Genomic DNA, 22,834 nt, shown 5'->3' on the forward strand with positions numbered 1-22,834 from the left:
CAACTGCCCCCAGGGCTTGATGGCCAGGAGTGCGGCCAGGAGATCAAGAGAGGGCATTGTCCAGGTCATTGCATCCAGATTTCAGATCCCCAGTACAGGAATGATGTTGGCAAACTGGAAGTGGTTTGGTCAATGGCCCCCAAGATAGGCCGGGCCTGGAACACTTTGCCTATGAGGAGAGGCTGAGGGAGCTGGTCTTGTTCAGCCTGGAGAAGGGAGGGCTGAGGGGGACCTCAGTGCAGTCTGGCAACACTTACAAGGAGGCCATAAAGAACAGAGAACTAGGGTCTGCACCATGGTGCATGTTCAGAGGATATAAGATAAGTGTTGGGTGAAACAGGGGATTTTCAATGTGGGGATAAGGAAAAGACTTTTCACCCATGTCAGGGCTAATTCTGATCCAGGTGGCAATGAGCCCTTCCATCCCCTCCGTCTGTCATGGTTGGTCAGGTCACAATAACCGAGGTACCCCCAGAATCAGAACCCCTGTGGGCCTCTTCCATCGGCTTCACCCCCTCCCCTCCCCAAGGATGCAATTTCTGTTGGGTGGGTTCTCTGATGTACTGGATGACCTCACAATACCTGCTGGCCAGCATGTCTCCTGAGGGCCAGGCAGGCTGCTGCAGTGGAAGTGACCTCATAACCATCTCCATTCCAGCCAGCTCCCCTTGGCCTGCCTGTCCCCTTCCACTCCCTCCTTGTCTTGTCTCTGCTGGGATGAGCAGTTTTGTGATGAACGTCTTGCCACCAATTTGCTGGGGCCAGCTGCTGGCCAATCAGGCTCCTGTAACAGGAGTGGCCTCACAATCAACATCACAATTTGTGGTGCCTTTGCCCGTCTCTTCCCATCCACTCCCTTGACTCCTCATCGCTGCTGGACCCCACGTTCAACAGCCAAACCCAGCCCCTTCACTGGCCTTTTCCTCTCCCCTGCCCCACCGGTTGGCAGAGACAGGGTGGGACGTGTCGCGTTCAGGCTTTGCAGTGCTCATGCAGAATTATTGCAACAAAGTCGGTGCTGAGATCAGACTCAGTGCTGTGGAGCAGACCCCAGCAAGAAATAACAGCGTTCAACAGTAGATTTGCAGTGGTGGCCACCATGTTGGTTTTGCAAGGGGGCCTTCTGTCCATTTACTCAAAGGATCTGCTCCTACCAAGATGCACTTGGTGTTTCAAGCTGTCACTGGCAGAGGTCCCATGAAATCAATTTGCAGTTGTGGCCATGGGCCTCCACTCTGTTGGTGCTGGGCTGGGGTTTTTACTCCAGTGTAATCTGCACTGGTCACGGCACAAGACAGACAGCTCCTACCCCAGAGATCTACATCTTTCTTCATGTTAGGCCAGCACTCACTGTCCTTCAGTCTGCTCAGAGTGTTTGCCTCAGCTCATGGATGAGCTTGATGAGATTCTCCTTGAATATTCTGAGGCACAATCCAATGCTTATTGCGTTCGGCATCTACAGCATAAGAAATATTCCCTTCCCTTACTATGTGGATTGACCTGGTGGGTCTTTTCTTCTGACTCCCTTGAATTTCCCTGGTTGGATGGTAACATTTTCCCAAATAGGGTCAAGGTGGTGGGCTCTGTCACAGCCACTTGAAGTCACTTCTTCTGCAGTTGTTCATCTTGTGATCATCATACATGACCCGAGAGTGTTCATGGATGCTCCTCTGCCTGCTAATAACAGGGCCAAGCTTCTTGGGTTCCCAATGGCCTCTTCAGCTGTGGGTCATCCCCAAGAATCTGCTGGCAAGGGTACCAGGATCCATGGTGCTAGCCCACAGTAACCTGGGCCTTCCCAGTAGAACCTATGGATCTTGACCAAGACTTACTCTGAGTTCCGAGATTGCAGGGAATGCTTTGCATTTATTGTCACTTACGTTAGTGACTATATGCTGCTCATGCCAGAGATTAAGCTGCTGTTCCAGCTTTCATAGAATCACAGAATCATCTAGGTTGGAAAGGACCTTGAAGATCATCTAGTCCAACTGTTAACCTAGCACTGACTGTTCCCAACTACACCATATCCCTAAGCGCTTTCTTGAGTTTTTTTGAACTCATTTTCTAAACCCTTTAGTTCTGTTTCTCCATCTTGTACGTGTTCACTGTCCACGTTCACCTATTTAATTTGTAACCAGTGCTTAAGTCTGTAGATGCAAAAAATTTCCTCACTTTGGATTAAAACTGGTCTCTTAATTTGGGAAAATCTTCAGCATTGTATCCCATTATATTCTTCCAAACAAGTTTCTCAGCAAGCCAGAACCAACTCTCCTGAAGTCCTCCTCTTTGCCTTGTTCCCTTCTTTCAGGAGCCTCAACTCTACTTTCTCACCCCTGACTCTTACATCCCTGACCAGTTCTTCCTTCTTTCTAAGTATGATTTCCTACAGGACACCTCCCCTCACTGGCTCCTCAGTCACCCTTGTCTGGAAGATGCTTTCAGTGAACTCCAAAAACCTCCTGGTTGTCTTTAACTTTGCTATGTTTTCACATTCAGCAAATATTGGGATAAATCAGCTCTGCAACGAGCAATAGGGCTTTTTTCGCTTTCATGAGAAAGGCTTCATCTGCTTTCTTGTTGTCATCACGGGATCCCTAGGAAACATCCACCCACCACAGTGTTGCCCGTGACCCTTCAGCTCTCAGCTGACTCATCATCCATCCCCAGGCAGAGCTCCACACATTCCTGCTGCTCTCTCCCATAAAAGGCAACTTCCCTTCCATTTCCAGCCCCATGGCTTTATCAGTACCAGACCCTCAGGACCCCACAGCTTCTCCAGGACAGGGGATCTGTAGTGCTCTGCAACTCCTCATGCTGTTCTCTTGTGAGAGACACCCTAGTGAAGATGAGCCAGCTGCATGGAATCATGAAAGCTGACCAAATGGAGCTTAAGTCTGTGGGAACCTTGCAAAATTCTGGGATTCAGTAAATGGACGTCACTTGAAGTTTTACAAGTAAAAGCAGCCAATTCTGCACTGGTGGGAGGTAGGGGACAAATAGCCCCATACATCAGGACAGTCTGGGACCTGACCAGCTGAGCAGTGACTCTGAGCAGAAGGGCCTGGGCACTACGAGGGATGCCCTAAGAGCCAGGAGAGGATGGACACGATGAACAAGGGCAGCTGCCTACGGGGCTGCATTCGGAGGAGCGTGTGACACCCAGACAACCTGAGTTACCATCCCCCTCCACTCAGCACTGTTGTGGCCCCACACACTTGGGTGTGTCCCAGGCTGTGGCATCCTATTTTGGAAAAGTAGGGGGGACCTGGAGAGTGTTGAGAGAAGGTCTGTTAAGGTGGGGCTTGGGATCTAGTGGAGGGACCTGGAGTTCTTTGGCCCAGTGGTGTGGAGGATGCAGGCACTATAGGAGTAGCCTAAGAGTGACTGAGAGGTGATTTCAGAGATGATGGATCATAGAGCATGAGAAAGAACTAACTCCACAAAATGCAGCTGGAGAGGCACAGACTGGAGACAGAGAAATGTCACTCGAAGGGCAGTGCTGTCATGTAACAAGTCACCCAGAGGGAGACTGGAGCATCCCCAGGCTTTGTGTTTCCAGGAGCAGCCAGGGAGGATGGAGAGATCTCAGTAAAGGAAGGGAGATGCTCAGGTGAGAGGAAGCTGCAGTAGCCAAGTGGATGTCTCCAGCCTGCAGAGAAAGAGGTGCAGGTGTGGGACATGGTGGGACAGCCTGTGGTGGGGACAATAGAGGGATGAGGAAAATCCCCCAGCAGAGATGAGCTCTTTCTGCCCTTGGCTCTGGCTGTTGTCTCTGCCAAGGATGCTGATGAGGAAGCACCTTTCCCTTACAGCGCTGGGTCTGATGGTCTCCCCTTCCCCACCCGAGAGCCTGGGAAGCTGTTGGACCATAGTCCTGCCCTTGGCATTGCCCATCCCCACATCACACTGCCCCAGGAAGAGCCCTAAGCAATGTGTGAGGGACAGGATCTCTCTTCCCAGGGGCTGGGGGTCGGGCCTTGAGCTTTTGGCTTAATGTAACACATCCAGCTTTATTTAGCATCTGTTCCACCTTGACACAGCCTTTGTCATCACTGCCTGGAGTTTTCTGCTCTAACCAACCCCTGGGGAGGGTTTGTCACTAATGGTCCTCACTGGGACCCATTAACACTTGAAGTAACTTTGTAGTTTGCATCTGAGTTTGACTTATTGACAGGCATCTTCATCATCCTATCACTATCTGAGGTTCATGGACTCAGCACCAAACCAACCCGAGGGTCATTAAAACGCATTGGGCTGGTCCTCTGCTGCGGAGCTGGACAAGGCTCCTGGGATGGAGGGAGCTCATGGCTAGTGGCCAGCGCTGCAGAGAGACAGCTCTGCCCAGGAGCAGCTCCTCTGCAAACTGCAACAGAGAGGGGAAAGGCAGACAGGAGGGGGAGGATGGTGAGAGCTCACTGGAGGAGAAATCTTCACAGGGATTGACAGTAAGTCTCTGGGTGCAGGGCAATGCAGCTGCAAGTCGTGGAGGGATCTGGTGAAGCCGGCACAGCTGCCAGGAATCTCCCTCCTGTCTAGAGGAGGAGGACATGCTCCAGAGCAGGGCTTCCCTGCTGCACTGTCAGAGGGACAGGCCATGGCGGCTGCCTTCTCCCGGGGACGGCTGCAGGGGTGTGCAGCCGCGGGTGCAGCCAGGGGTGCCCAGGGCTGTCCTTCAGAGCAGGGTCCCTGCAGCCCAGGGGCTGTGTGCTGGGGCAGGGACTCTGCCACCTGCCAGGGTCAGCACTTAGCCTGCCCCGGGAGCTCCCCATGGCGCTATGGGGAGAAGTTGTGGGGGGAAGGAGAGACCCTCGGCAGGGCAGCGTGTATGAGAAAGTAAGAGCGCATGGCTTGCAGATAGCCTCAGTGTCACCTTCACAGACTCATCAGGGTTGGTCTGATGTTCCCATCAGAGCTTGAAGACAGAGAGATACCCCTGCGCAGGGCCATCCTGCCAGGAGGGGTCTGCGGGGCAGAGCTGAGCACACAGCAGGTGGGATGGGGGCTGTGAGCACTGACAGGGAGGAGATTTGGAGAAAAACAGCTCCCACAGACAGCTACAGGGAGAAGAGGGTCCAGTCACCCCTCTGCATCACTCTCTGCTCAGATGCAGGGGGAAACAGAGAACAATTTGGAGAAATGGACTTTGGAACCACACACTTCCAAACTCAAAAATGTCCTATTTCTTCTTTGTGTACGTTGTTAGTGAGATCATACTATGGTGGAGAGAGGTATAAAAAGCAAAGCGCAATTGTGTAGTGACCAGCAGGTCACTCACGGGCAGACCATCTCTCCTGACTCTGCATGAGGGCACGGGGAACCCTTTTGTCCCTCAGTCCTACCCAGTTTCAGGCTGAGAGTGGTGCAAGAGATGTTGTCTTCTGCCCCTTCAGAGAAAGTGCCCTCCCTCAGCAGCAGAAATATGATCTCATAAAAAGTGGTTGAATGAAGTTCCCCCAAAGAAAGAGAAGTAATTTGGGGGGCAGTTTTTGGGAAATACCATCAAATTGACTCAAACAAATCTGCCCTAACTTGTCAATGTCCTCTCCTTTTTCAACAGTGGCACACGCCCAGAGTGAAGAAATGTCCAACGCAAGCTCCATCACTGAGTTCCTCCTCTTGGCATTCGCAGACACACGGGAGCTGCAGCTCTTGCACTTCTGGCTTTTCCTGGGCATCTACCTGGCTGCCCTCCTGGGCAACGGCTTCATCATCACCACCATCGCCTGTGACCACCACCTGCACACCCCCATGTACTTCTTCCTCCTCAACCTCTCCCTCCTCGACCTGGGCTCCATCTCCACCTCTCTTCCCAAAGCCATGCACAATTCCCTCTGGGACAAAAGGGACATTTCCTACTATGGATGTGCCACACAGGTCTTTTTCTTTCTCTTCTTGATGGTGGGGGAGTGTTTTCTTCTCACTGTCATGTCCTACGACCGCTACATTGCCATCTGCAAACCGCTGCATTACGGGACCTTCCTGGGCAGCAGAGCTTGTGTCCACATGGCAGCAACTGCCTGGGGCAGTGGGTTTCTCTATGCTGTGCTACACACAGCAAACACATTTTCACTACCACTCTGCCATGGCAACATCTTGCACCATTTTTTCTGTGAAATCCCCCAGATCCTCAAGCTCTCCTGCTTACAGTCCTACCTCAGGGAAGTTGGGCTTATTGTGGTTAGTGCCTGTTTACTTTTTGGATGTTTTGTTTTCATTGTGGTGTCCTATGTGCAGATCTTCAGGGCCGTGCTGAGATTCCCCTCTGAGGAAGGACGGCACAAAGCCTTTTCCACGTGCCTCCCTCACCTGGCCGTGGTCTCCCTCTTTATTAGCACTGGTGTGTTTGCCTACCTGAAACCACCTTCTGTGTCCTCCCCATATCTGGACCTGGTGGTTGCAGTCCTGTACTCAGTGGTAACTCCAACACTGAACCCCCTCATCTACAGCATGAGGAACCAGGAGCTCAAGGATTCCCTGAGGAGATTGAGTGGTTGTTTTTTAACAGTCATAGACTGTCAAACTTCCTCTGCAAACAACTCCCAGTTTATGTCATGACAGCCCAAACATGTCTTTCCTTCTTTATATAATTATTCTCTTTTTGGCAATGATGTGGTCTACAAAGAAATTCCATTATTAATTCCCTCATACTTCAGAATCCACCCATCTTTTGTGACTCAGGGACTTTGTCTACAGGAGGAGCCAGGCGCTCTCTTTCTTTAAGCACAATAAATGCTCCCACAAATTCTTTGTCTTACATCCATCCTTACCAGGGCATGAATGAATGGGGAATAAAACATCATTATGGCTGCACCAGCTGATGGGTCTTGTGCTGGTCTGAGTAGAGGGGATGGATGGCACAGAGGGGCTGCAGACCCCTCAGGATCTGCTGGAGAGGAGAGCAGGGGACACAGGGTGCCACTGACATCCTTCTCCTTGCACCATGGGTGCCTCCCATCTCTGGGACTGACCACTCTCTGCTCCCGAGGAGCTGCTGTGCCCTTCTGAGGGGCTGAGACTGTGGGGTGAGTACCCAGAGCACCCTGCAGTGGACACTGTCATGGGACCATCCCAGACTGGGCTGTACTGGGGAGAGAGTTGGAGAGGAGGCCAGAGAGGTGGGAGAGCTTGAAGGGAGCTGGGCTGGGATGGAATGTACCGATGAGAGAAAACCATCACTATATAACTCACAATGTGTGACCACGCAGGGTGAGGACTCACACCAGGGCATTTGTGGTGCAGAGCCAGGGCTTGTGGAAGGGATCGAAGACATGCAGGTACAGAAGAGGATGGTCTGTGCCCTTGGTGTCATGGACAGACCAGGAAGGTGGCCCAGGGATTTCATCACCCCCCAGCCTCTCTCACTGGCCATTTCCAGCACTGGCTGCTCACTCCAGGTTTATGGGGGAGTCTTTCTATGAGATCATCTCCATCCCCCTGCTGGTCTTATTGCCTGGATGGGGGGAACGGCCAGTCCTCCCTGGCCTCTCTCCTGGCCCAGACCCCAGCAGACCCAGGAGCAAAGCTGTCTGCAAAGACCAGCATGGGACACGGATGGGTGTGGGCAGGGGTCGGATGCTGGGGGAGGGTCCAAAGCAGCATGGACATGGGGAGAAGGGGCAGTGAAGACTGTCTAAGGGATTGAGCTGGGGAATCTTTCAACGATCACAAATCAAATTCAGGGTGTAATTGGGAAAATCCAGCATGGATTTATCAAGGGCAAATCATGCCAATTTAACCTGATTGCCTTCTTCTAATGAATAACATCTTCTGTCAGCATGAGGAGAGCAGTGGATGTTGTTTACCTGGACATCAGCAAAGGCTGTTTCCTACAGCATTCTCCTGGACAAACAGCAAGATACAGATTGGAGACACGGTCTGCGAGATGGGTAGGATACTGGCTAACAGGCTGCACTCAGAGGGTGGTGATCAATGCTCTTTACTCAGGCTGGAAACCTGTAACAAGTTGGATTCCCAGGGAAATGATATTGGGCCCAACACTGTTCAACATCTTCCTTAATTATCTGGAGGACAGAGTTGAAATCACCCTCACAAGGTTTGCTGATGACAGCACAGAGGGTGGTGAGGTGGGCACGTCAGAAGGCAGAGCCGCCTCACAGAGAGACCTGGACAGGCTGGAAGAATGGGCCAGCAAGAACAAGATGAAGGTTAACAAAGGGGTTTAGCCTGAAGTTTAGCAAAGTCCTGCCCCTGGGTGGGAATAACGAAAGAGCCCAATACAGGCCAGGATCTGTGTGGCTGGAAGCAGCCTTGCTGAAAGGGACCTGTTCCTGGGGGACAGCAAGCTGAAGATGAGCCAGCAGTGCAACGCTGCAGCAACAACAGCCAACAGGCTCCTGGGCTGCATCCGCAGGGGCGTTACTAGCAGGCACAGGGACTGGATCATCCCAATCTACTCAGCGCTTGTCAGGCTCCACCTGGAGTAATGTGTCCAGCTCTGGTCCCCACAATTAATGAAAGACTCAGATGAACTGGAGCTAGTCCAAAGGAGTGAGAACAGTCATTCACTGGAAGAAAGTCCCCATAGATGTAGTGGTGTCTCCATCATAGAAGGTTTTAAAGAAGCAGTTGGACAGTGTGCTAGACAATCTCATGTAGGCTCCTTTTCCCACAAAAGCTTGGACTAGATGACCTGTTGAGGTCCCTTGACCTGAGCTCATCTATGAGTCTAGGAGTGTCTGAATAGCTCCATGAATTAATAGTGTTAAACTGCTCAGGCTCCAGGAGAGTCCCCTGTGCTGCCCCGCCATGCCCCAGTATGTCCCACTGCCCTCCAGGTAGGGTACGATCCCGTCACGACTGTGCCATCCTCCCCATCATCCAACTGGTGTTTTACCCATCTCTTTGGCGACCCATCCAGACTGACTTGGGTACAAGAATATTGAGGGAGACCATGTCCAAAGTCTTGCTGAAGTTGAAGTACATGACACCCACTGTTCTTCCCTCGTGCACAAAAGCAGTTACTTCATCAAGAAGGCAATCAGGTTGGTGAGGCATGATTTACCCTTGGGAAGTCCCTGCTGAATGCATTTGGACACTTTCCTCTCTTTTAGGTGCCCAGAAATTTCACCCAAGCGGACTGTTATACCATACACTTAATTTCTCTGTTCTTTCATATGTTTGCAACTGTCCATGATACAAAGACCATTTCTAAAGTCACCTTTTCAGATGCTGACTATCTTAGGAAACACACTTTCCGTGATTCTGTTTTTCTCCTCCCCATACTCTTTGTTCATTCAGATACCACTCACCTATCCAGTTGCTGCTTTGACACCAGGGAGTTAAAACTTTGCCTGGTTTTCAATAGTCTAATTGCCTCCTTAGCCAACTCTTTGATTGTGTTTATATCTATCTTTTCCAATCTAGCTACCTAAAACATTTCTGATAAGATTATCCCTTGTCAAAAGGCAAACTCATTAGAGACACTTGTAGTTACCATATGATTCTGGAATTAGTTTTACTGCTGATGAAACTTTAGCTTGCTTTACTTTTCTTAGCTTGTAATTAGGAAAAAGAATCTGTGCCTGTGTGCAGCCAGTTCTCTAAGGAAAGCAGGTGGGAGCTGGTGCAAAGGAGCTGTAACCTCCAGCTGCAGAATGCAGTGGAGAAGTCTGATGTAAGGAAAAGTCCCAGGAGGACAATGAGAGAAATGGTGGAGTTGGGTAGGTGTGGGGGAAGGTTGTCCATTCTGTGTCAGACCTCAAGGAACTGCTTTTCCACCTGTCCAGACGTCCTTAGGAGAGACCCTGGATCAGTATCTATTGGAGAATGCTGCCATCACCTCTTCTCTACACTGAAAATTAATAAAATACACCCTTGAAAAGTCAATATAATTTTTATTTGAAACTCTTTGAAATACTCATCCATAACTACACTAGGAAACTGCTCCAATTATCTGTACAAGTCTTGAAGACTTGAAGAAAATTACAGGAAGAGACATGGCTCCTTAGGGCTTGCTTTATTTTAATGAGCCCATTGTGTATTTGGTGCTGAGTCCTTGACCCTCAGGTACTGAGAGGAGATTGCACAAACCTCTCAAAGACTCCATGTAAAAAGCAAAACCCAAAGTACCTTGAAGTACTTAACAAGTCCCACTGAGGACCATAACCAGCAAAGCGTCCCAAGGGACTCGTTAATACAGATAATTGGAAGCCATGATTGCAGGTAGGCAAAGGTAAGTGCAGGCAGCTCAGATGCTGAGAAAACCCGGGGTTTTGTTTGATGAAGCAGAAAGGCCAAGCCCTGACCCCCAGCCCCTGGGAAGGCAGATCGTGTCCTTCACACATTGCTCAGGGCTCTTCAGGGGGACCGTGGGATAAGTGGGGTGGGTGATGCTGAGTGAAGGACAATGGTATGACAGTCCCCAGCCTTATGGGGGTGTGCAAGGGGGCAATGAGGCCCCCCCAGGGCCTTCGGACAACATGTCCCCTCATAGGCCTTGGTGACAGAGACAATTGCTGTACCCAAGGGGACAAAGGCTTGGGTTCTCTTGGTGACTCCCAGCCTTGCCAGCGCCCTTTGCCATCTCCACCACAGGTTGTCCTACGCTGTCCCACAGCTGCTTCTGTTTCCCCGCAGGCTGCAGACACTCACCTCATTTCCTCACCTTGCTCTGCCCCTGGCATTTCCACACCTTCACTGACGTCTGGCCACACTCACACTCTGTTCCTTGAATCACAGAGACATGGACTGATCTCATCTGCCTTCTGGAGGACTTCTTGTGCAACAGCATGACCCTTGGGGTGACATTTCTTCCTCCTCATGCCCAGTCTACACCTTCTAAGCTGCACTGTGTGACAATGTTTCTCTCTCCTGCTGTTTCCTACAACCCTTCAAGCAGGGAACCCAACTTCTCAGCCTTCTTGTGGCCTTTCACTTGACCAGACAGAAGTCGCCTCACCATGATCTCCCAGGGCTGCTGGCCTTTCAGCTTCTCACGTAGACATGAACAAGCCCTGTGCCTGCTGCTCTCCCACCATATTATCTGGCAGAAGAGACATGACAACCCAAATGTAAGCCCCCTTTCTGGAGTGAGCCTGGGCCCTTCGGCAGACGGGATCTCACAATTGAGGTGCCAGCTGGGTGTCTTCTGCTGGCCTGGCAGAGGCGCTGGAAGAGGGGACCTTAAAAGCACCTGTCCCAGCTCTGAGTCAAGGGCTGACCTACCAGCTGTGACCTCACAGTCCCTTTCTCAGCCATGGTCCTGCTGTGGCCTATCACCTCCACAGGCACAAGTGACCTCACAGCCCCCTTCACAGCCATTGGCTTCCTGCTGGATTAGGAGTTCTGAGACACAGCTGACCACATGATGCTGTACCCAACCATCACTCAGTCACTGAGCAGATAGAAGTCAGTTTGTTTCAAGAGGTTTATCTGAGGGATTTCCTACCAATAGTTGGAGTGGAGAAACATTCCTCTGAGGAACTGCTGTATTTATACTGGTGTATTTCATATCTCTATTTCTGCCTCTCTGGTCTTTCCTCTTCTTCTGTCTATTCTGTCTTCAGAGAGCTCTCCAAGGGAAAGACTCACGGAATCAAAGAGTAACACAGGTTGAAAGAGACCCCTCAACACCTCGGTACTGGCTCTGGCTGGGATGGAATGAACTTCCCCCATAGCAGTTCCTCTGCTTCGTACTCATGGCTCCAACGCTGTTGATCACACCCCAATGATTTGACTGTTACTCAGCAGTGTTCACACAGCAGTAAGGCTGTCTCTCCAACTCCCCCAGAAGCTGGTATCCTCAGGGTGGGCAAGTGGCTGTGAGGGGACATAAATGGGACAGCTGACCTGAATTGACTAAAGGCATATTCCATAGCATATGACATCATGCTCAGTAATAAAAGCTGAGAGAAAGGAATGCCAAGGAGGACGTGACCTTCATTATTAAGATATTTTTCTTCCAAAACACCCACTACATGTAGTGAGGTCGCTGGACATTGTCTGCTGATGGGAAGTCATGAATAATCATAGAATCATAGAGTCATGGAATGGTTTGGGTTGGAAGGGACCTTAAAGATTAATAGTTAGGGAACCTTCCACTAGATCAGGTTGCTAAAAGCCCCATCCAATCTGGCCTTGAATCCTTCCCAGGAGGGGGCAGCCACCACTTCACCGGACAACTTGTTCTGGTTTCTCACCACACACAAAGTAAAAGATTTCTTCCTAATACCTAATCTTATACTCCCCTCACCCCCTAATGCCTGATAAAGAGTCCCTCCCCAGCTTTCCTGTAGGTGCCCTTGAAGTACTGGAAGGCTGCGTAAGGTTTCCCCAGAGCCTTCTCTTCTCCAGGCTGAACAACCCCAACTCTCTCAGCCTGACTTCACAGGGGAGGTGCTCCAGACCTCTGATCATCTTCGTGGCTTCCTCTGGACTTGTTCAAGCAGGTCCATGACCACCTGATATTGGTGGCCCCAGAGCTGGACACAGCAATGCAGGTGGGATCACACAAGAGCAGAGTAGAGGGGAAGAATCCCCTACCCTGACCTGCTGGCCACACTGCTCTTGGTGCAGCCCAGGACATGGTTCACTTTCTGGTCTGCAAGCACACATTACTGGCTCACAGTCAGTTTTCTATCAAAGTCCTTCTCCTCAGGCCGTCTCTCAATCCACTCATCATCGAGCCTGTATTTGTGCTTGGGATTGGCCCGAATCATGTGCAGGACCTTGCACTTGGCCATGTTGAACTCCATGAGCTTTGCACAGGCCCAGCTCTCCAGCCTGTCCACGTCCCTCTGGATGGCACATCCCTTCCCTCCAGCATGGCGACCTTACCACATAGCTTGATGCTGCTGAAAAATTTGCTGAAGGTCCACTCGATCCCACTGCCCAGGTCACCAACAAAGGCCTTAAACAGTGCCAGTACCAACACCAACCCCTGAGGAACATCACTCATCTTTTCTTTCAAAAATCGAGCCACTTGAGTGAGACTGTCAAGCCCATTCCTTATCCACCGAGTGCCTCATCTGTCAAATCCATGTCTCCCCAGTTTAGAGACAAGGATGTCATGTGGGACAGTGTCAAATGCTTTGCATAAGTCCAGGTAGATGACGTCAGATCCTCTTCCAACTGTTCTAGGGGGGACAGCAACCGGCAAGACTGGTGTATGTGCATGTCATGTTTGTGTGGATGTCAGTGGGTGTAAACAGTAGTGAAACCAGAGCAACCAGGAAGTAGAAAAGGCCTGGGAGCCCGGTATTTTTGAAAGCCTAAGTCTGGACTGGACACTAGAGAGCCCAGAGGGTTTGCAAGTAGCTACTGTAGCAGTGGCCAAAACCACCTCCTGGAGAAACTGTGGGGTCCTGGGAGTCAGCTGAGAGCTGAGAAGTCAACATGAGAGGAAAGAAAATCGTGCACAAAATTGTGGTGAGTGGATGTCTGGTCCAGACTTCCTGACCATGAAGATGAAGTAGATGAGGCCTTAAGATAACTTCACACTGGCAATGGCACAGGCTGGGGGCTGCCTGGCTGGGAGAAGCCCCGTGGGAAAGGTCTTGGTGGGTTGGGCAGGAGGCAGTCGTGTGCCCTGGCAGCAAGGGAGGCCAGCTGCCCCCAGGGCTTGATGGCCAGGAGTGCGGCCAGGAGATCAAGAGAGGGCATTGTCCAGGTTACTGCATCCAGATTTCAGATCCCCAGTACAGGAATGATGTTGGCAAGCTGGAGGGGGTTTGGTGAATGGCCCCCAACATAGGTCAGGCCTGGAACACTTTGCCTGTGAGGAGAGGCTGAGGGAGCTGGGCTTGTTCAGACTGGAGAAGGGAGGGCTGAGGGGCACCTCAGTGCAGCCTGGCAGCACCTACGAGGGGGCCATAAAGAATAGAGAACTAGGCTCTGCACCATGGTGCATGTTCAGAGGATGGAAGATGAATGTTGGGTGAAGCAGCGGATGTTCAACCTGGAGCTAAGAAAAAATTTTTCATTTCAGCTTGATTAGATTCTCACATATTCTGAGACACAATCCAATGCTTATTGCCTTCTCCATCTACAGCATAAGAAATATTCCTTTCCCTTACTATGCTGATTGACCTGATTGGTCTTTTCACATGACTCCCTTGAATTTCCCTGGTTTGAAGGTGATATTTTCCCAAATTGGGTCAAGTTGATGGGCTCTGTCACAGCCACTTGAAGTTGCTTGTTCTGGAGTTATTCAACCTGAGTTTAACCTACAGGACCCAAGAGTGTTCATGGATGCTCCTGTGCCTGCTAATAACAGGACCAAGTTTCTCGGGTTCCCAATGGCCACTTCAGCTGTGGGTCATCCCCAAGAATCTGTTCCCAAGGGTACCAGGATCCATAATACCAGCCTGAAGGAACCTGGGCCTTCCCAGTAGAACCTATGGATCTTGACCAAGACTTACTCTTGAGTTCCCAGACTGCAGGGAGTGTCTTGCATCTATTGTCACTTCCGTTAGTGACTATATGCTGCTCTGCTAGAAACTGAGCTGCTCTTCTACTTTTCTCGAGCTCATTTTCTAAAACCTTTAGTTCTGTTTCTAAATCTTGTACTTGTCCAACTTCCACCTCCATCTATTTAATTTGTAACCGGAGTCTGTGTCTGTGGAACCCAAGATCTTCCTCTCTTTTGAATAAAACAGTCCTCTTTATTTGGGAAATTCCTTCTCCTTCAATTTCTGGATGTCTTTTTGCACATTCTTTACCTTCCCATCTGTTTCTCTCAGGAGATCCTGGGAATCAAATCAGACATAGCACTGGGTCCCAATGGCACAAGTTTCCTTTTTTTATTGGCTTTTACGCTTTCCAGCTTGATGTGACTAACGTATACTTTACAGGCTGGAGAGGTGGGATCTGCTGCTTTAAAATAATGGAACCCCATCGGAACCCTCCAATGGAACCCTTTCAATGGAAACTTCCATACTGTAGGGTTTGTCTCACAGTTAAGGACCATGGAATGAAGGTGGCATGAGGCTGTTCCTTAGGACAAAACACTGTTTGTGTCCAGCCAAGGGTGTGTTGGGAGCTACTCCTGATGTCAGTCAACCAAATATTAAATGCACAAAGAGTTCTTTTTTGATGGAATTCTGTGTGCAGGACCATTCTCTGTGGTGTCATTTCTGTACTCAGTGGTGCTTCCAGCAATGAACCCTCTCATCTACAGCATGAGGAACAAGGAGTTTAAAGAGACATTGAAGAAGCTGATTCAATCAGCTGTTTCTCAGCACCATTAACCTGCCCGTGTCTCTTCAGAAGTGATTTCACATTCATCTCAGGAACCTCCTGTGTTTTGGACATTTTATCTGTGATAACCATGTTTGTCCATGTCTGCACCCACTCCACTTCCCCAGAGGCATGAACCAGGCTATCTGACCCAGAGGTCTGTTCTCACGTGTCTGGCATGATGGTACAGCTGGCCTCCCATGTGACATCTCTGTAATAAAAGGGGATTTCCTCAATGTCTGGAGGTTGGGCTCTTTTTCCAAAGCTGAGGTCAGGCTGAAGAAATTGCCCTCACAAGGCCAAGCTGCTGTGCTTGGGTTCTCCATGGCAGGAGGGAATGGGGCAATGTGTTAGGGAATGGGCCTGGGCTGAGCCTTCCCCCATAGTGCCCAGTTCCCCTGGAGATGGTGAATGATCACAGGGCTCTGCCTGGGACTGTCACCCCATGGCTTTCAGGCACCACAGCCCAATCGCTCTACAGAGCAGCACCACCAGGTCAGGGCCCTGTGGAGAGCATGGGAACAGGGTAGGAGTGATACATGAGGTCAGCATGGAAACATTTCATTGTTGAAAGGCTCTCTGTGGGCAGGGAATGTGAGAGACAAAAAACAGGCCTGTGAGAAACAAGGACTGAGAAGAACAGCCTCAGAAAGAGATAATTTAGCACGGGGATTTGAATGACATCTGAGCTAAGGAATGCCTCAAACACTCGCAAGACATAACTATAGTCACAGGGTGGATGGTGTGGAGGTTGAAGCTGATAAGGCTGCCCCAATAACACAGGATGCAGCTGGAGGAAATAGCCCTGTGGGGACAGGATGGCTCTGCTCTGGGGCACCTGGTCAAATTTCAAGGGCCATCCGTCCGGTGAAGGACCTTTGCTTCATTAACCACAAAATGCATATTAAGGTTAACACCCCTCAATATGTTAACAAAGACTAACAAGATCATGCTAATTACATCATCCCATGAAACACCTTACCCCTCCCTGTACATGGGATACATAGGTATGTGGGTCGACCTAGGGGACGGACCCAAGGAAAGTGGGTATGAATCGAGGGGGAGGAAAGTGAAGCAAGGAAGACAGATGCATCCTGGAACCACAGCATCACAGAATCACAGAATCATCTAGGTTGGAAAGGACCTTGAAGATCATCTAGTCCAACCGTTAACCTAGCACTGACAGATCCCAACTACACCATATCCCTAAGTGCTATGTCAACCTGCCTCTTGAACACCTCCAGGGATGGGGACTCCACCACCTCCCTGGGCAGCCTTTTCCAACGCCTAACTACCCATTCTGTGAAGAAATACTTCCTAATATCTAGCCTAAACCTTCCCTGGTGCAACTTGAGACCATTACCTCTTGTCCTATCACTTATTACTTGGTCAAAGAGGCTTATCCCCAGCTCTCTGCACCCTCCTTTCAGGTAGTTGTAGAGGGCAATGAGGTCTCCCCTCAGCCTCCTCTTCTCCAGACTAAACCCCCTCAGTTCCCTCAGCTGCTCCCCATCAGACCTGTGCTCCAGACCCTTCACCAGCTCTGTTGCCCTTCTCTGGACACGCTCGAGTAATTCAATGTCCTTTTTGAGTGAGGAGCCCAAAACTGAACACAGTAATTGAGGTGCAGCCTCACCACTGCCAAGTATAGGGGCAAGATCACTTCCCTGTCCCTGCTGGCCACGCTATTTCTGACACAAACCAGGATGCCATTGGCCTTCTTGGCCACCTGGGCACACTGCTGGCTCATGTTTAGCTGGCTGTCAATCAACACCCCCAGGTCCCTCTCTGACTGGCAGCTCTCCAGCCACTCCTTCCCAAGCTTGTAGCACTGCTGGGGGCTGTTGTGGCCAAAGTGCAGCACCCGGCATTTGGCCTTATTGAAACTCCTCCAGCTGGCCTCAGCCCATCACTCCAGCCTGTCCAGGTCTCTCTGCAGAGCCTCCCTACCCTCAAGCAGATCAACACTCCCACCCAACTTGGTGTCATCTGCAAACTGACTGAGGGGGCACTCGATCCCCTCGTCTAGATCATCAATAAAGACGTTAAACAGGAGTGGCCCCAAAACCAAGCCCTGGGGGACACCACTCGTGATGGGTCACCAACTGGATTTAACTGCGTTCAGCACAATTCTTCGGGCCTGGCCATCCAGCCAGTTTTTTACCCAGCAAAGCGTGTGCCCATCCAACCCGCAAGCAGACAGTTTTGCCAGGAGAATGCTGTGGGAAACAGTGTCAAAAGCCTTACTGAAGTCAAGGTAAACTACATCCACAGCCTTTCCCTCATCCAATAAGCAGGTCACCCTGTCGTAGAAGGAGATCAGGTTTGTCAAGCAGGACCTGCCTTTCATAAACCCATGCTGACTGGGCCTGATCCCCTGGTTGTCCTGCATGTGTTGTAAGATGGTACTCTGGATGAGCTGCTCCATCAGTATCCCAGGCACCGAAGTCAAGCTGACAGGCCTGTAATTTCCTGGATCATCCTTCCAAACCTTCTTATAGATGGGCGTTACATTGGCCAATTTCCAATCTGTCGGGACCTCCCCGGTCAGCCAGGACTGCTGGTAAATGATGGAAAGCGGCTTGGCGAGCACCCCAGCCAGCTCCTTCAGCACCCTCGGGTGTATCCCATCAGGTCCCACAGACTTGTGTGTGTCTATGTGATGCAGTAGGTCACTGACTGTCTCCTGGATTGCGGGGGGGTCGTTCTCCCAGTCTCTGTCCTCTGGCTGAGGAGGCTGGATTCCCTCAATACAACTGGTCTTGTTATTAAGGACTGAGGCAAAGAAGGCATTAAGCACCTCAGCCTTCTCCTCATCACTTGTTACCATGTTTCCTCCTGCATCTAGCAGGGGATGGAGACTCTCCCTGGTCTTTCTTTTCCTACTGACATACTTATAGAAACATTTCTTGTTATCCTTGAGTGCTGAAGCCAGGGTAAATTCCAGCTGGGCTTTAGACCTCCTGACTTCTGCCCTGCATAGCCTCACAGCGTCTTTGTAATCACTGTGAGTGGCTAGTCCCTTCTTCCAAAGGCTGTAAACTTTCCTTTTCTCCCTGAGTTGCAGCCAAAGCTCCCTGTTTAGCCAGGGTGGTCTTCTCTGTCGCCGGCTTCTCTTACAGCACCTGGGGACCGCCTGTTCCTGAGCCATTAACACTGCCTTCTTAAAGAGTGCCCAGCCTTCCTGGACCCCTATACCCTTCAGGATCTTCCCCCAGGGGATCCTTTCAAACAGGTGCCTAAACACGACAAAGTCAGCCCTTTGGAAGTCCAGGATGTCAGTTCTGCTTCCCCCTCTCCTGGCCTCTCTAAGAATAGAGAACTCTATTATTTCATGATCGTTGTGCCTTAGTCATCCTCCGACCTCCACATCATCCACTAGTCCTTCTCTGTTCACAAAGAGGAGATCCAGCAGGGCACCTTCTCTGGTCGGTTCACTCACCAGCTGTGTCAGGAAGTTATCATCTCCCACACATTCCAGGAATCTCTGGGACTGGTCTTGCTCTGCTGTGTTGTATTTCCAGCAGATGTCTGGGAAGTTAAAGTCTCCCACAAGAACAAGGACAAGTGATCGTGAGATTTCTCCTAAATGCCTACAGAATATTTCATCCACCTCTCTGTCCTGGGTGGGTGGTCTATAGTAGACTCCTACTACAACATCTGCCCTGGTGGCCTTCCCCCTGATTCTAACGCAAAGACACTCTACCCTGTCTTCACTATACTTGTGCTCAAAGCAATCATAACAGTCCCTAACATACAGCGCTACCCCACCACCTCTCCTTCCTTGTCTGTCCCTCCTAAAGAGCTTGTAGCCCTCAACAGGCGCACTCCAGTCATGGGAGACATCCCACCATGTTTCTGTAATAGCCACAACATCATACTTTTCCTGTTTCATCATGGCTTCAAGCTCCTCCTGTTTGTTACCCATGCTGTGTGCATTGGTATACACGCACTTCAGATGGGCTGATGTTTTGCCCCCTTCCCCCTTCAGATCTAGTTTAAAGCTCTGTCAATGAGCCCAGATAACTCCTGCCCCAAGATCCTCTTCCCCCTCTTGGACAGGTGCATTCCATCTAATGCCAAAAGGTCTGGTGCCCTGTATACCAACCCATGATTGAAAAATCCAAAGCCTTGACCATAAACCAGTCTTGGATCCACAAGTTCATCTGTTGAGTTCTCCTGTATTCTTTTTCATCCATCCCCCCAACTGAAGGGATGGAGGAGAACACAATTTGTGTCCCCGACCCCTTAATCACTTTCACCAGGGACCTGAAATCTCTCTTCATTGCTTTAGGACTTCTCCTGGTAATGTCATCACTACCTACCTGAAAAACCAGGAGAAGGTCGTAGTCCTTGGGTCTCACTAGAGCGGGGAGTTTTGCCTTGAGGTCCTTGACGCGGGCCCCAGAGACGCAGCAGACTTCCCTATGAAGTGGGTCCGGTCTGCATATGGGGCCTTTGATACCCCTCAAGATGGAGACAACTGCTACAATGACTCTTCTGGGGCTCTTTTTAGAACTGGTTTTAATACCTGGTCTAGAATGACCAGGCCTTGGTGGACCTTGCTCTTCCTCCTTGTTTGTTTCATTTCCTTCTCTTCTTCACTCAAAAGTTCCAAGGTCCCGAATCTATTGTGAAGGGGCACCATGGAGGGTGAGGGAGGTCGGGAGAGGATTTTCCTGCCTCCCTGAGCAGGGACCTGTTTCCAGCCTCCCCCATCTCTTATGTCCCCTCCTTCTGCCTGGTAGCAAGAGGATGAGGGATTACCTAACTTGTTTGGAGCCTCCATTTGCTCCTGTTGCTTTAGGGGTGCTAGGGTATTACTCCACCCTTCCACACTCCCTAATATTTCTTAATCTCTCCACCTCTTCTTTGAGTTCTGCAACCAGGCTGAGCAGGTCATCCAGTTGATCGCAGCGCACACAAGTGTTATCACTGGTGCCTTCCGACAGGACTGACAGGCTCAGACACTTCCTGCAGGCCGGGACCTGGACCGCTGTGTGTTTGTGTGGCAGCTCCATCTGGGTCACCATGTTCTTTCTGGTGGTGGTTTTGACCCGAGTGGAGACCATGGTTCAGTCTAGTCGTGGAGGACTATAAGATGAAACTAGCTCATATAAGTTCTAGTCCCCGGAGATAAACTGCGCCCTGTCTGCTCGCTGGTGGGATCGACGCAGAAACCCAGACCAGTGATCTCTATTTACCTATTCCCTCTATGTCTCTCCTGTCCTTTTTCCCCTTTTCATTCACTACCATTAAACAATGCAAGGCATATTGTATTGCTTGCCACAACTTGCTATATACTTAGCCAATTATCGTGTGTTCAATTAGTATATTGTGTGTAGTCAATAAATGTTTGGACTTTGAGACTTGTCTCACTGTTGTCCACTCTGTTGGGATTTACAAATCTGAGTCACTTGTCTCCCTTGTCTGAGTGGGATGTGACATTAAAATTGGCGTAGTGGGCAGGATCCCCTCTGGTGTTGGAAAGACTTAAGAGATACTGATTCTCTATATGACAAATTCGGACGGGGAGAACCGGGAATTGGCCCCTCAGCTATATGCTAGGAGAGGGTCAGAGGGATACCGATTCTCTATCCAATAAACTTGGACAGGGAGAATCAGGAAGTGACCTCTCAGCTATAAGCCAGGAGAGGTTTGAGCAGTGGCAAGCCATGACTGGCCGGGAAATGTCGGTGCTTGACTGCTCCCCTATTTTTGAGAAACTGAAGGAGTATAAGGCTTGTCCTCCTCCTTTAGTAAAGGGCCCACGATAATTGACATAATCCAGAAGCAGTGGCAAGCTATATCAGTGTGCTTGCGGAGGTGTAAAGTCGCGGTGAGGCAGAGGAAAAGCTATGGTGTGCGCTGTATTAGGGGCAACACTAGCTGCAGCCCAAAAAGATAAACACTTGAACAGAGAAGTAGAAGGAGAAATGATCAAACCCCTGTAAGATCTTGTAAAAGCTCTCCAGGATCAATTGGCCGAGGAACGTAATGTTACTGAACAAAAAGCTAAATTCTTGAAGGAGCGAATTGAAATTTTGAAAAGCCAATTAGCCACTGAGTATAACACCACTCAGCATCTCCACACAGCTCTGTTGGATGCCTTGGACCGAGAAAAAAAACTTACGGTCCAAATTAGAGGAGAATGAACAAGAAACCTGCAACTGGACAGATCTCGTTTCTGTTCCGGATAGTGAACTGGGATTTACAAGTCTGGCAAAATCGGCAGCTAGACCCTTGTATCCAACAAAGGAGTTAGAGTTAAGCTCAGAAATTTTTTACCCCAAAAATGAGGGGGAAAATTTAAGACCATTAATTAAAACGGATACCACCAACAGTCAGGGTAGAAGAGCTCTGCAAGTACCAATCGAATGACACCATATCCAGCAACTGAGCTTGTGAAAATTCAGGAGAAATACACCAGACGAGCTCAGGAAACTGAGACTGAACACATGTGGAGGGTATCTTTGACTGACGGTAACCGAATCTTTTTATCAGAAGATGAGGCCCAGGGGTACTGGGGGCCAGGGGTTTTCTTAGTTACTGCCAACAAGAGAGAACCATGGTCATTAACTCAACAAGCTTCTTACTGGGCTGGGTGTCTGGACTCCTTGGAAAGGGGGGATCCAGTATGTATTGAGACCCCAACCATAAATCATTTGACCAAAAGTCTGCAGAAGGCTGCTTGTCTCCAATTAATGCACGACAGGCGTTTGATTCTGCAGCAGCCTGCCCGGATGTTATTATTTGTTAACCCCAGTCAAATGACTCCCCTGATTCAGGGCTTGCCAGAGTCTTTGAAATTATATGCAGTACAACTACAAGATCGTTCGCGGAATGCATTAGCCCCGCGAGGGGGTAGATGGGCAGGAGGAGGACCCGTGACTTGGGGAGAGATAGCTCAGGACTTAATAAATTATGGCTGGAGAATGGGCCTTACCAGGGGTACGGGTAAACCTAAGCCTTCGGTATGCAGAGTGGAACAGCAGGAAAGTCCATCTCCTCCCCCTCTGCAACTCTTCAGGGCAAAGAGAAACCTCTTGTGGACTGAGGGAATTGGACAGGAGATTCCCTGAGAATTAATGGGCAGTATGCCTGCTATAGTTTTAGAAAAGCTCATTCGAGCTTGGAAAGACAAAAGGAAGCTGCCCCCCTCAACTGAGCAGACCTTTTGGGAGAGGGGAGGGACAGAACTGAAAACTAACGAGATGGTGGTAATTGCTTCTCAAACACCAACTGCCCCTGAAGAGGACTTGATTGATTTAGGGTTGGGAAATTGGACGCACCATCCCCAGTAAGTGAGCCGGGGGATGGCGGGTGGGTCCACTTAAGGCAGCTCACAGAGAATACTAAAGGAGACTTGTTGATTACCTTTCCGCTCGGCCCCTTTAAAACTCCAGTTGCATTTCTAGTAGATATGGGGGCTCAGATCTCAGCACTCCAAGCTGATGTTGCCAAGTGGAATGGCATAATTGCTGACAAAAAGCAGATCTGGGTTACAGATGTTTTCGGGGACTCTAAGCCACAGCCGACTGCTCGGGTGAAATGCTGGTTACCAGGGAATGAAACTGCAACAGAGGCTATTATGATCCTGGGAAATTTCCACACAAATATCCTGGGACTTGACCTATTG

At 50.0% G+C, this 22,834-nt stretch overlaps 1 protein-coding gene and 1 long non-coding RNA gene across 2 annotated transcripts in view; both read left to right on the forward strand.

Moving 5' to 3' along the window:
• The window catches only part of LOC141937094 (uncharacterized), a 786,032-nt gene that overhangs the window by 471,847 nt on the left and 291,351 nt on the right, over positions 1 to 22,834 (forward strand). The gene's annotated exons all lie outside the window — the stretch shown is intronic.
• Positions 5,581 to 7,623, forward strand: LOC141937072 (olfactory receptor 14A16-like). The gene is made up of 2 exons (XM_074854475.1): positions 5,581 to 6,490; positions 7,499 to 7,623. Exons 1-2 carry the CDS (start codon positions 5,581 to 5,583, stop codon positions 7,621 to 7,623), a joined length of 1,035 nt encoding a protein of 344 aa, XP_074710576.1.

Source organism: Strix uralensis, chromosome 37, assembly GCF_047716275.1.
Source record: "Strix uralensis isolate ZFMK-TIS-50842 chromosome 37, bStrUra1, whole genome shotgun sequence".
In the NCBI taxonomy this organism is placed as follows: domain Eukaryota; kingdom Metazoa; phylum Chordata; class Aves; order Strigiformes; family Strigidae; genus Strix; species Strix uralensis.

What these genes read in the sequence shown, in the direction of transcription:
- LOC141937072 (XM_074854475.1), top strand. Translation starts at nt 5,581, where the DNA reads ATGTCCAACGCAAGCTCCATCACTGAGTTCCTCCTCTTGGCATTCGCA. An exon ending in TTCCCTGAGGAGATTGAGTG is followed by an intron (nt 6,491 to 7,498) that starts GTTGTTTTTTAA and finishes CTCCTGGCCCAG; the next exon opens with ACCCCAGCAGACCCAGGAGC.